This window comes from Cercospora beticola, chromosome 4 (genome assembly GCF_033473495.1).
Source record: "Cercospora beticola chromosome 4, complete sequence".
NCBI lineage: Eukaryota > Fungi > Ascomycota > Dothideomycetes > Mycosphaerellales > Mycosphaerellaceae > Cercospora > Cercospora beticola.
The window spans coordinates 1,735,340-1,748,272 of NC_088938.1; the positions used below are offsets into that span (position 1 = coordinate 1,735,340).

Below are 12,933 nucleotides of genomic sequence, written 5' to 3' on the forward strand. Positions count from 1 at the left end.
GGTCATTGGCAAGAGCGACTTCTGGGGATGAAGCCATCTCGTGAGCGGTAGCAGGTGACAACGAAGCCTTTCCTGCCTGCGGATGCCTGGCTGTGAGCGCGGGCAAACGACTCGGAAAGTTCAAGTGAGTCGGCCACTGTGCTTCGCCAAATGAGGTGAAGTTGGGAAACAGATGAGCCGGAGCCTGCGGTCAGGCACTTGTGCCCAGAAGAGCATGACTGCTGGAGAAGAAGGGGTAAGGGATCGCCGAGCAAGAGAGAAGTACGTGTTGCGCAGCGACAGAGAGCAGTTGAAGTGGTGAAGCAGAACAGAGCAGAGTGTGTAGCCAGATGCGCCTACTGCCAAGACTGCAATTTTGCCACCCTGTCGACAGGGAATTCACAGGTCTCATCCGGACTTTCCATGAACACGAGACGACGTATATCACAGGCGAAACCTCCCCGCTGATACTGTTGCAGCTTCACTTCGCATACTCAATCAGATCACAGGTGGGAACAAAGCTGCGCGAATCTCCCCGTTCGATGGCTTGCTCGGAACAGCCTTGTTTCTGGGCGCATCGTACACCTCAGCAGAACCCGCCTCAGCCGCCGCAGTTCAAAGGAGACTGAGGGACTTCACGAACCAACGCCAACAGTATCTTGAGTGTTGGGGTTGGGTTGAGCTTGGGATGTCTGCCTCCATCTCCATTTTCTTGCTGTGCATCTCGACAGGCGCCAGCTAACAACGGAGCTACAGGGCTTGAACCTCAGCCTTGCGATCTGCCATGGCGACTGAAACAGATCGATTTCAAGAAGAACAAGAACATGATGAATGTGTTAATGCAAAGACTCAGACGTCATTCTGCTCGCCACTATCTCTGCTTGGCCGAAGAATCCCTGTAGCATCATGCAGCTGCCATAGCGAGCAACACAGGCGACGAGATATTTGCCGTGCTCTACCGATGTTTGGGACGACAGGCCAATCGAACTTATCAGTACAGATTGACCATGTCGATGCTGGAAACTGATTGGGGTGCGAATCATCTGCTGACGCGCACCTTCTGCCTCAAAAATGAAGCGCCTTCGTACTGTTCTTCAATCATCTGGTTGACGTATAAATGCTGAAGGCCGCATCGCAATTTGAGACTTGAGATTCACTCGCTGCTTTCCATTGAATCGTCATTCTGACAACGGCCAGTGTTCGAATTCTCAGCTTCGACCACCGCAATGGAGAAAGATGAGGAGAGGAGGGACAATGCGCCAGAATGTGTCACAGATACTTTTCCTGAGGTTGGAGAAGTCAAGGACTATGTCACTCACGATGGCGATGCTGCACTGGATTTCTTACGCCAAGAGGCCGACGTTCGTCCTATGACAGCCGAAGATGAGAAAAGATTGGTTCGCAAGATCGACTGGATGATCATGCCCATCATGTGGGTGTGCTACTGTCTTCAGTACCTGGACAAGACATTGATCAATTATGCCAACGTCATGGGTCTCCAGGACGATACTGAAATGTCCAAAGACCAGTTCAGCAATCTCGCATTGATATTCTACGTCTCATATCTGGCGTTCGAATTCCCACATGCGTACGGAATGCAGAAGCTGCCGACTGCAAAATACCTTGGAGCCATGGTCTTTCTATGGGGCGTCGTCGTGACGGTGACAGCTGCGTGCAAGAACTATGGTGCTTTGGTGGCGACGAGAGTGCTTTTGGGAGTGTTCGAATCTGCAGTTGCTCCAAGCTTGATTTTGAATACCAGCATGTGGTACAAGAGGCACGAGCAGCCGCCTCGCGTTGGGCTGTGGTATCTCGGTGAGGCTTTCGCATGCGACCCACTAGAGCGCATTGCTAATTTGTTGACTGCGTACAGGTGTTGGAAGCGGGACTATCATCGGCAGCCTCGTGTCGTTCGGGTTCCAGCATGTTACTAGCAGGACGTTCTACTCTTGGCAAATTATGTTCTTGGTATGTTGATCCCACACAATCATACGCACCAACGTGTACTGACCTGTCTCAAGACTGTCGGCCTTGTCACTTGCACCGCAGGCATTGTGGCATACTTCTTTCTCCCAGACAACCCCATGTCGTCACGTTTGACGTACGAAGATAAGGTGTGGGCGATTCGACGCCTGCGTGAAAATCAAACCGGCATCGAGAACACCCACTTCAAACCTGCACAAGTGATCGAGTGTTTCCTCGATCCTCAGACTTGGCTCATCTGCCTTGCGACAATCGCATCAAATGTACCTAATGGAGCTGTCTCGAGCTTCCAGGCCACAATTATTAGGAATTTCGGCTTCGACAGCAAGACGACCGCTCTCCTTCAAATCCCATCCGGTGTGATCTCAATGATTGCTATTATCATTTCGACACAGCTTGCCGGCAGGTACAACCAGCGTGGCCTACAGATCATCGCACTCGTGCTGGTGGGTGGTGTGCTCGGCGGTGCTCTCATGGCATTCCTGCCAGAAAATCACAAAGCTGGCACGCTGATCGGCAATTATCTCACCAATGTAATTGGAGCGTCGTTGCCTTCGATGTACTCCTTGGTCGCAGCCAATTACGCCGGACACACCAAAAAGGTAAGCAGACTCTTATACGTCTTTTCACGGACATGAACTCACTGAAATCAGGTCACGATGAATGCCCTTCTACTGATATCGTTCTGCTTGGTAAGGTCATTTTCGCTCAGATAGCATCAATCACCTTCTGATGACCACGCTTCTAGGGCAATATCTTCGGGCCCATGTCCTTCACTGGACAAAGCGCGCCAGATTATATCCCAGCGAAAATCACCATCATCGCCACCTGCGCGGGGACGTGTGTGTTCGTCGTTTGCCTCCAGGCGTACTATGTCATGGAGAACAAGAGACGCGATAAACTGGCAGCTGAAGCCGCGGATCGAGATGAGGACGAAGCAGCGTTCATGGACAGGACTGATCGCCAGAATCAAGGCTTCAGGTATCAGTTGTAAGATGTGCATGGCACGTAGTCTGGAGAGTCCGAAACGCCCTCAAAACTGCATGCGGACCTTCAGTTTGTCGCCTTCCACAATCTCGTCTTTTCTGGCCATGAGCTCTTCCATGTCCCATGGGCAGCTGATGTACCTTCCGCCAAGCCACTCCCTTCGTTCCGAGGCCAGCCAAGCGATAGTATCGCCTGCGATTTCTTGTTTATGCGGCAACTTGTTACGCAACTCCCCAGGCTCGTTGATAGTCATCTGAGTTTTGATCGCTCCTGGGTTGACGCAGAAGGTAAGTAGGCCGTCATCACCGTGTTCCAGGTTCAGTGCTTCTGTCCAGCGGAGTACGGCAAGTTTCGATGATCTATAGCTGGCACCGCCTTTTCGCACGCTCAGCGCTCCAGAAGATGATACATTGATCATAGTACATAGACCGCCATGGTCTTTGCGGGTGCGAATCTGCATTGGTAGGAATGCACGAGTCATATTGAACAGTCCATGAACATTGACCTCCCACGTCCTCCAGTATACATCTGGGTCCGCGTCCAACACCGACCCATATGGCTCTTGGTGGGCAGCATTGTTGACAAGAATATCCAGCCGATCATTGAAGGCTTCGGAAAGTGTCTTTTGGAACACCGATACGCTCTCCTTTTGAGAGATGTCGACATGGCCGCTGAGCACGAGTGGTTCCGGACGACCTGCTTCCACAGCAGCAGCCTTGAGTTGGGAGACAAGTTGATCAGAGACTCCGTGAAGGTCTATCACAGCAATGGCAGAAGCACCGGCCCGTGCAAAGGCCTTAGCGGTTGCATAGCCTACGCCATCCTCCCAGGCCGCTCCAGTAATAAGCACGTGAGCTCCAGAAAGGTCTTGTGATAGTGGCGAGATGTATGGATAGCTTGTAGCATGGGTTCGGGCGGTGAAGTCGCGCCGTGCGGCAGGAGGGTTACTTGTAGACATTGTAGGCGTAATTGTTGCTCTCGTAGCTACAGACCAACAAGCAGCAATGTTCTGTACTCGTGACGTCGCGACACATGACAATACCTTACTCGTAATTGTGCCGGGACAGCGCCCGTTCCTGCCCGAGCGATTAGTGAACTCACATTGCCTCCACTTCACGTTTCATGCCGTCCTGTTGCAGGAATAGGGCCACTGTACTCAAGGATCACCCAAGAGCTTCGTGACGAAGCCTTCAGAACCTCAGAGCAACCGGCTGGCCGTATGCCGCAGCCATCCTTTCACAGCATCTACGCAGCTTTCTGTCTCTACTGTCCGCGCATCTGAGTCGCTGCCACGCGCAGTCATCGAGTTATCCGCCCCTTTTCTTCTCCCGAGCGGAAAATACCTGCGCGCGGGGCTCCATCTCTTCACAAATTCAACGATGCTCGTCAATGACCAAGACACCGTTGCACTGGGATCAGTGGACTTCGTCTGCGGACTTCTCTGCAATGAGGATCAAGAGCTAGAGCGACCATTCTGCTTCGTGCCGATGCTGAGGTAGCATGGATCTGTCGAATCAGACGTCGATACTGAGATTGTACATGAGTGAGCGCAGGCGAGCGTTGGTAGATGTGCTGGGCATTGTTGTTGTTCAGGACGAAGGGCTCGCGGCATACGGCATCTAGAGCCGTCAAATATTGATTAACACTGACTGCGTCCTGATCAGCGTGACAGCCAAGCGAATCGAGAGGAAGACGCGTGCTTTCCACTTCTTCTGAACAAAACAACAACAATCACAAACACCTCCTTTAGTCTACCGAAATCGACGTGGCAAATCGGCGAGGTGGGGTCGGTGATATTCATCGTCCACTTTGCTCGTCAAGACCGATCTGATACCAGTACGCGAAGACGCGATAGCACGGCGATGGGACAATGTTCTGATCACGACATCGGAGTACGATTGGAACGAGCGTCACCTGTTGCTCTAGAGTTGTCGAATCCAGCCTGAGAGAGGCTACCGCGATCATGCGTTTACAGGTGCCACGACAACGCGAAATCCATTACCACGCCATCGACCATTTGCCTCCAAGCTGCCACGATAAGAACAGTTAGCCTTGAGCTTACCACTTGAGAAACAGCCACCTCGTAAGACACGACGTACACGCCCTGGCGCTTTCATGTCCTCGCGACCATCATTCGCGTTACACGGGAACTTGTACGAAGGCTCCGACATATTCTCGGCCCAGAGTGTGGAGCACCATTCCCATACATTACCTGCCATGTCATGACATTGGAAAGGTGAAGCTCCGCCAGCAAAGACACCGACTGCGCAGGGCTGGTTCAGTCCTAGCTCTTCCGAATTACAGGCGTCAGCTTTCCAGCCTGCGCCCCAAGGATACACATTGCGTCCAGTCGCGACGATTTCGAGATCTCCTTTTGCTGCAAGTTCCCACTCAGGTTCTGTTGGCAGGCGCACTCTTTGATCAGTCGCAATTCTGCCCGATTGATGCCAGACTTTGGTCAACCACTCACAGTACGCGACTGCATCGTACCATGTCAGATCGGTCGCTGGGACGTTCTGTCTTGCTGCATCATTCTGTTCCGGGCTGGACCAGTTCCGAGCAGTCTCTTGAATAAACTTCTTGTACTCTCTCACTGTGATGGGGTATCTCCCAATAGCAAATGGTCTGACAACTACTTCATGAACTGGCTCTGAATTGGGATGCTCTGGTGAGCCCATGGTCAATCTCGAAAGGGGAACAAACTGCAGAGCCACCAAGTCGCGAGGGTCCTCAAGCCGCGATAATGCAACACTCGCAGCAAGGCGGTCGGGCAGCTCCATTTTTCCCTCTTCCAGTACTGCCAAATTGAGATGCAGAACCCTCTCTCGGAGATCAACATTGGGTAAGTCATGCTCCGCCAGGAGAAGTGCAGCGCGCTGCGCATGCAGTCCAGGACTCCTCAGCAATGATGACGCCAACTTGTCAAGCTCTTCGGGATCCCTTCTCCGCGCAATGACGCTACCGACAATCTCACTTGCTTGTCTAGAGTCGCTGCTGAGGATAGCTGCCGTCGCCTGAGGATCTTGGATGGCAAGGTAGCGAGCAGCGAGCAGACTGCGCGTTTTGCTGATAGCATATAATGCAGGAGTTTCGGAGCCGACGATGTGCTTAACCGGGCTCCGCGAAAGCCCCAATCGCTCAAGAACATTGCCCAAAGCTGCTTGCTGAAGTTCCTGCGCCTGAGTACCGTACTTGACGACTGCCGCCAACCAAGCATCGATTGTCGCTTCTGCCGATTCACCAAGATAACTAGCTTGCAACGCAAGTGCAAAGACCAAGTGATTCGCCGCTGCCAGACCTGTTGGAACATTTGTTCGATCGTAACTCAGATGCAAATGCTTTTGGCAGAATGACCTCCGCTGTGCCAGCAACAACGGCGATAGATTATGCTTTGCAACATGGATTGGCAAATCCAGACTAGCCAGTGACTTTGCATCGCCCAGCATCACCACGCGATTCTCTTCCCCGGCCGCGGACACAACTAGGGAGATCACGTCGGCGATCAAACGCTCTGTATTGCTTCCAGCATGATCTACATCATCTAGGACAATCAAAAGCCCTCTCGAAGCATGCTGTGAGACATGCTCCAGGAGTTGTGGTACCTTCTCCTCGACTATCTTCTCGAAATCGCCTGCATCCGCGATTGGAAAATAGCATGGGAGCAATGCAGGCCTTTCCCACACTTCTGGATGTGCATCGCCAGACTCATTGCGAATCAACGGCAATTCTTGCTCCGAGACCAAGGGAGCCTCAGCCACAAATCGATGACACAGGACTTTCGCAAATGTCGTCTTACCGCTGCCGCTTTCCCCAGTGAGCAACAGGAATTTGTTATCTCGCACCAATTCAAGAGCGGAATAGTGGACAGGTGCATCCTTATTGTCGCCAGTCTTTCCCTTCCTGAGGCCTTTTGCTGCCTTGTCTTCGTGCGTGAAAGTCGAGAGTAGTGGGATATAACCTGTGACTAAGTCCAGCACCTCGCCGCTAGGAAGAACAAGCAATGGCTCGTGTCCGAAACGCTTTGCTTTCTGGAGAAGATGTGCAGCAATATCCATGTTGAATGCCTCCGCGAGAACAAAACGTATTGTTTTGCATCGATAGTCAAGATGAACAAGAGAACCGTTTGTACGAGGTGGCGAACCATCGGTCGTCTATACTTGTAAATAGATGCCGCCAGCGAAATCAGTCTAATGGATGAACACCGGCTGTGGCGTTGCACGCGGCTGGGTATACCTTGCAATCATCGCTAGTATGGCGAATAGCACCAAGTGGACACTCGGGCAAGATACATGGCGGATTTCGGCATTCCAATGCAAGTGTTCAAAAAATTCGTGGTCCTCAATGGGATGAATAGATTGCTACTGTGTCGCTGTATTACGAGATCTGCTGGCAGTCTAGCAATTCTGCGTTGACTATACCGGCCATGTGCAGCCCGGTGTCTAGCCGGCATGCAGTGGAGCCCGAGCAAGTGCATTATCATCCACTTCATAGTTATACACGAGCTTTCCGTTCATGCAAATACTTATGTGCCGTGACGAATCCGATCGCCAGCCCACCAAAAAGGATCAGGATCTGGTAACCGTATTTGTACCTCGGGGCATCGTAAGTAGGGAATAGCACAACTATGTTCTGTCAGTAACATGCCACTGCAAATCGTGAAGTTCGACTTACGAGGAACCCAAAGCACCCAAGCATAAGAGAAGAAGTTCGCAACAGCCACAAGAAGCTGTCTCAGATTCGGATCGCCAGCATTGAGTTTAGAAGCCCAGGCCTAGAACTTACTGTCAGCGCACGACATGAATAAATCTGTATAGCGGGGTGACACGTACAATGAGCACCGGCGTAGTAGCACTTCCAGCATAAGAAATGTAGTACGCGAACATCAAAGCCGCCTTGGGAATATTCCAAACAGACAGCAAAATGTTGGACAAGATCATGACGCCGAGCAGACTGACGATGAGCCAGTAGAATTTTCCAGTGCGATCGGCCAGCATGCCCCAAGCAAGCGTAACGACTATTGCTAGAGCATTCCCTCCAGTAGGCAAGTAGTTGATTTTGTCGACGCTGTAGCCCTCGGCTTTGAGCCACAGGTTGAAGTAGCTTGTGGCAGTATGGCAGGCGGCGATCATGCTAGGCACGTTTGTGTCAGCGACTGTTTCTGTGACCGCGTATGCGTCCTGTCACTTACACGTAAGACCAAACGAACACCCAAAGCTGCCATGTTGCCAGTATTCGCTTGATCTCTTGCCACGTCAACTTCAGTGGCGCCTGGTGACCGAATTTCTCGACACGCTCAATGCCATATCGAATGTGCTGGGAATTGTAAGCACAACACTTTTGTGCAGGGGACGCTGCTGGCGGACATACCTCTGCAGACCAATAGAACGCCCTTGTGGTATGTGGCTTGTCCGGCAGCAGGATGAAACCCGCAACAGCGATGGGAATGGAAATGACACCGTCCATGACGAACAACCATCTCCAACCCGCTAGACCATGGCGGCCATTCATGCCATTATACAAACCAGCTTGCAAATAGCCACTGAACATGCTCGCTATCGATTCCACTTCCAGCAAAATTGCGGTACGCTTTGCGAGTTCTTGAGGTCCGTACCATGACCCGAGGATCGCAACATAGCCTGGAAACGCGCACGATTCGAAGAGTCCTGTGAAGAAGCGAAGTGCGTACATCTTTGCAGATCAGCTCGTGATCAGTCTTAGGGTTTCGACGCTCTGCTGTACTCACAGTCTCGATGTTTTTGGCGAACCCCATACCGGTGACCAATGCAGACCATGCGACTTCACAGGAGGGTATGAGAATCGATGGTCGGACGAAGCGAAGCTGAAACATCTGCGCTGGAACGCTGCCGATGATGATGCCCAGCGCAAACCAGGTGTTCAGCCAATTTCGCTCGTTGCCATACAGGTGAAGGTCTTCTTTCATGCCGCTGACGAACGCATTGCCTATTTCGATCACGTTAATCGTTGTGATATCCTTTGGATCCCATTGAACTCACTGTAGTTCGTCTGGTCGAGACTGGCGGATGTCAGCATATCTCAAAGACCGCTTACCAAATCACTCACTACTTAATGAAGTATCCCAAGCACACGATAGGACTAGATAGATAACATAATTAGCCTGCCTGCACGAGACTGCCTCTCGAAGATGTCTACGCACAAGAGTCCAAGATCTAGTCGTCGCACATAACGACGATATTCCTCTTCGCCATCGGCTGAGTCCCATACGAAGGACAAAACTCTTCGCCACAGAGGCGAGGCTGATTTTTGCCCGGAGACTTGATTCACTTCGATCGAAACGGCGTCCTTGGGACTGTCATCGTAGGGGTTACTCAGAGCGGCGTTACCCATGCTCGTGCGGCCGACCTGGTTTCTGGGGGCTTCTTCATCCATATCGACTGGGCTTCAGCAAGCGCGCATACAGATGCGACTGTTTGATGAGAATGTATTACACGATGAAGACTATACCTGTCTCTGGAACCCTGCAAGGCCAGCATCGTGTTGAGCATGGTGCCCACGTGGAATCGTGGAAGCGAAGTGGATCTGCTTCGTTGAGCTTGTCGCTGCTTGCCCGCGAACGGCCTGCTGAATGCGTATTGCGTGCTCTTGGCCTTGCCGAAGGAGTACATCCGCGTGTGATAAGGCGAGGCAAGCATGAAGCCGAAGATCACCAAGCGACAAGCGCCATGGTATCATTCTGGCCCACAATATCGAGGCTCATCGTAGTATCTCGCGTGAAGCATCCTCCATCACTGTGACCCATATCCCTGGCACACGGCCTTGCTGCAGAGTGTGATCGGCTCTGAGACGTGAAGAAGCTCCAAGCAGAAGGAGAAGTTGAGAGGAAGTCGCACAGTCGCACTCCCAAACCAGACCAGAATCTGCGCAGTACTTCTCAGCACGTTCTGCCCGACGCAACAATGCCAACCACGACCAAGTCACTCCGCATCGCATTGGAAAATGTTGACTTCCGCCTGCCAACACAGGTCACAGACGACAACAGCGTCCTCGCACTCAAATCACTAGTCTTCGAGCCACTCATCACATGGCGCCCCCATGGCGAGTTCAAGCCAGGCCTCTTCGCGTCGTGGACAGCATCACCCGATGCCCGAATCTGGAGCTTCCACATTCGTGACGGTACAACATACCACGATGGCGTGCCATGTACAGCAGAGAAAGTCGTAGAGTACATCAAGGGCTTACTTGATTCCACGGACTACTTTGGGATGAAATGGAGCTACGCCAGGTATTTCGCCACGACAACATTCTCCGCAGCAGACGAAAGGACAGTGCGAGTGGAAAGTACCGCGCCTTTTGGCGACTTGCCCCAGATCTTCAAGGATTTCTGGCCCTGTCGGATCAACGTTGATGGGAAGCCCATCCTTGGAACAGGACCATATCGGGTAGCAGAATTCTCAAGGCAGAACGGACGAGGCCACGCCGTTCTCGAACTGATCGATGCATCTACCAAGACACATCTCCCCACAACGATCACGGCGATACATGAGCCCTCCGCTTCAAAGCGACTCGCGCTCCTGCGTGATGGCAGCGTTGATCTCGCCCTCAATCTCGAACGAATTTCCGATCGCAGCTTACTCGACTTCCAGCCACCGTTGCTCTGGGGCCGACAAACCAGCACGCTTTCCGTAATCTACTACCTCAACAACTTCACTGGTCTCTTCTCTCACCCCTCCGCTCGCTTGACGGCCAATCTCGCCATCTCCAAAACGGATTTGAACCAAGATGTCTACCATGGCCTTGCCACGGCCGCTGCGACAGCGGTGAGCCCCTTCCATCTCGGATTCCGCGAAGCAAACTTGTCCCCAATTCCCTACGACGCCGCACTCGCACGCTCTCTCCTATCATCACTCAAGCTTTCAGACCTACCTGAAGACCAGAAAGTGCCCACAAGCATTACCCTACGTACCCCAACTTATATGCCGGAACATGCGGAGAAGATATCCGCATTCATTGCCTCGTCGCTTGAGGCTGTAGGATTTCCACCCATAGAAGTCAAAGTGGAGTACAATCGCCCTGAGTATGCGCGATCCATCGGATTGAACAAAGATCTTGGAGATCTGGCACTATTTGACTCAACTCCGAATACGACGTTCCGGGTCTTGGATGACAAAGTGTCGCAGAGGAAGAGTGAAGAGAAGACGTGGTGGATGGGGTACCGTGATGAGGAGTTTGAGAGACTTTTTGAAGATGCGAGGAACCTAGGAGTGGATGTGCAAATCGCTGATGACAAGGGTGAAAATGGTAAGGGGAGAGCGGATCTGTATGCGAAGTGTTTGAAAAGGCTACAGGATAATCCGCCGTGGGTATATGTAGCGCATCCGGATGTTGTATGGGCTGCGAGAGAAGGTGTCGATGTTGATATCGGGCCGACTGGTGTTCTCAAGATCAAGTAAAGTGAAATATCAAGTTGCAAGTAAGTACACGGTAGGACAGCTGGAGGAGTACAGTAGAGGAGTGCACAGGCCGCCAAGATTGGACAAGGAGCGGAAGAGTGGAGCCGTGTGGGGGAGAAGTGAAACTCCTCCATCTTGAGACTTTCTCTGGAATGTCGTCGCGTTGCTCACCATAACAGCCATCGATTTGAGATCTATCGACAATGACCCTTCCGCGTAGGCTCGTTCGATGTACTGCCGACGCAATGTTCGCCTGGCCCGCCTGAGAGCCAATCGTGTCCCGCGCGAATGACATCGGCTGTCCAATGGCACAGATGACATCACCCGGATGAATGAAGCAGCTGAGGTTGATGGGGAAGGTAAAATGGAGCGGCAAAGACGATGCGGCGGCAGCTGCGATTTCAAACAATGCTCCGCCGTTATCTCCTAAGACCGTTTACAAAAGCTCCTACATTTCCCACCCCACTCACGTCAGCTCAACGATACAATTTCCACACCACACCACACGCAGATATGAGAGTCCTACTTACCGGAGGCAGCGGCTTCATTGCCGCCCACGTTCTCGATCACCTCCTCGAACGCGGCCACTCCGTCGTCACCACCGTCCGCTCGCAGCAAAAAGCAGACAAGATCAAGGAAGCACATCCCAAGTATGGCAAGGACAAGCTCGATTTCGCACTCGTCGAAGACATTGCACAAGAGGGAGCCTTTGACAAGGCCGTCGTGTCAGAGCCGCCATTTGAGGCAGTCATCCATACAGCCAGTCCCTTCCACTTCAATGTCACCGATGTGCAGAAAGAGTTGCTCGATCCTGCAGTGATTGGCACAACAGGGATCTTGAAGAGCATCAAGAAGAGTGCACCGAGCGTCAAGCGTGTGGTCATCACCAGCTCCTTCGCCTCCATTATTGACCCTCAGAAGGGTGCACGGCCAGGACACACATACAGCGAGAAGGACTGGAATCCCATCACGCAACAAGAGGCGGTCGAGAACCCAGCTGCGGGCTATCGTGCCTCCAAGACCTTCGCTGAGAAGGCAGCCTGGGACTTTGTCGAGAAAGAGAAGCCAAATTTTACCCTCTCGACCATGTGTCCACCTCTGGTCCTGGGCCCAATCGTGCACTACCTCAACTCGCTTGACGCCCTCAACACATCAAACCAGCGAATCCGCGATTGCATGCTCGGCAAGTGGAAAGATGAGATTCCTGCAACGGGAATCTTCATCTGGGTGGACGTGAGAGACCTCGCACTCAGCCACGTGCTCGCAGCAGAGAAGGCAGAGGCAGCCAATAAGCGATTCTTCATCACGAGCGGACACTTCTGCAATAAGAGGATCGCGGAAGTACTCGCGAAAAAATATCCCCAGTTCAAGGATCAGCCGACCGAGAAGACGCCCGGTGGTGGAATGCCGGAGGAAGGCATTTATGACATTGACACGAGCAATGTGGACACTGTGCTTAAGGGCTGGAAGCAGGTCGATTTTGATCAGAGTATCACGGATACCGTGAAGAGCTTGCAGGCTGTTGGTGGTTAGCTGAAATAGATGGTATACATGT

General features: G+C 52.3%; 6 protein-coding genes across 6 annotated transcripts; 3 read left to right on the top strand and 3 right to left on the bottom strand.

Annotated features, from left to right (window-relative positions):
- Positions 1 to 1,205: 1,205 nt before the first annotated feature.
- Positions 1,206 to 2,956, top strand: RHO25_006327 (uncharacterized protein; the record flags this gene model as incomplete). The annotated part of the gene is made up of 5 exons (XM_023597161.2): positions 1,206 to 1,794; positions 1,853 to 1,947; positions 2,001 to 2,564; positions 2,616 to 2,654; positions 2,711 to 2,956. 5 exons carry the CDS (start codon positions 1,206 to 1,208, stop codon positions 2,954 to 2,956), a joined length of 1,533 nt encoding a protein of 510 aa, XP_023451667.1.
- Positions 2,957 to 2,995: 39 nt separating this feature from the next.
- RHO25_006328 (uncharacterized protein) lies at positions 2,996 to 3,907 on the bottom strand (the record flags this gene model as incomplete). Its single annotated transcript, XM_023597162.1, has 1 exon — positions 2,996 to 3,907. One exon carries the CDS (start codon positions 3,905 to 3,907, stop codon positions 2,996 to 2,998), a length of 912 nt encoding a protein of 303 aa, XP_023452402.1.
- Positions 3,908 to 4,947: 1,040 nt separating this feature from the next.
- Positions 4,948 to 7,004, bottom strand: RHO25_006329 (uncharacterized protein; the record flags this gene model as incomplete). Its single annotated transcript, XM_023597163.1, has 2 exons — positions 4,948 to 4,977; positions 5,049 to 7,004. 2 exons carry the CDS (start codon positions 7,002 to 7,004, stop codon positions 4,948 to 4,950), a joined length of 1,986 nt encoding a protein of 661 aa, XP_023452400.1.
- A 436-nt stretch (positions 7,005 to 7,440) lies between these two features.
- RHO25_006330 (uncharacterized protein) lies at positions 7,441 to 9,357 on the bottom strand (the record flags this gene model as incomplete). The annotated part of the gene is made up of 9 exons (XM_023597164.2): positions 7,441 to 7,571; positions 7,621 to 7,720; positions 7,779 to 8,079; positions 8,138 to 8,262; positions 8,317 to 8,637; positions 8,693 to 8,910; positions 8,964 to 8,983; positions 9,031 to 9,063; positions 9,125 to 9,357. The coding sequence occupies 9 exons, from the start codon at positions 9,355 to 9,357 to the stop codon at positions 7,441 to 7,443; spliced, it is 1,482 nt and encodes a 493-aa protein (XP_023452401.1).
- Positions 9,358 to 9,884: 527 nt separating this feature from the next.
- Positions 9,885 to 11,378, top strand: RHO25_006331 (uncharacterized protein; the record flags this gene model as incomplete). The annotated part of the gene is made up of 1 exon (XM_023597165.1): positions 9,885 to 11,378. The coding sequence occupies one exon, from the start codon at positions 9,885 to 9,887 to the stop codon at positions 11,376 to 11,378; it is 1,494 nt and encodes a 497-aa protein (XP_023452393.1).
- Positions 11,379 to 11,891: 513 nt separating this feature from the next.
- Positions 11,892 to 12,911, top strand: RHO25_006332 (uncharacterized protein; the record flags this gene model as incomplete). The annotated part of the gene is made up of 1 exon (XM_023597166.2): positions 11,892 to 12,911. One exon carries the CDS (start codon positions 11,892 to 11,894, stop codon positions 12,909 to 12,911), a length of 1,020 nt encoding a protein of 339 aa, XP_023452396.2.
- Between the last annotated feature and the right edge of the window lie 22 nt (positions 12,912 to 12,933).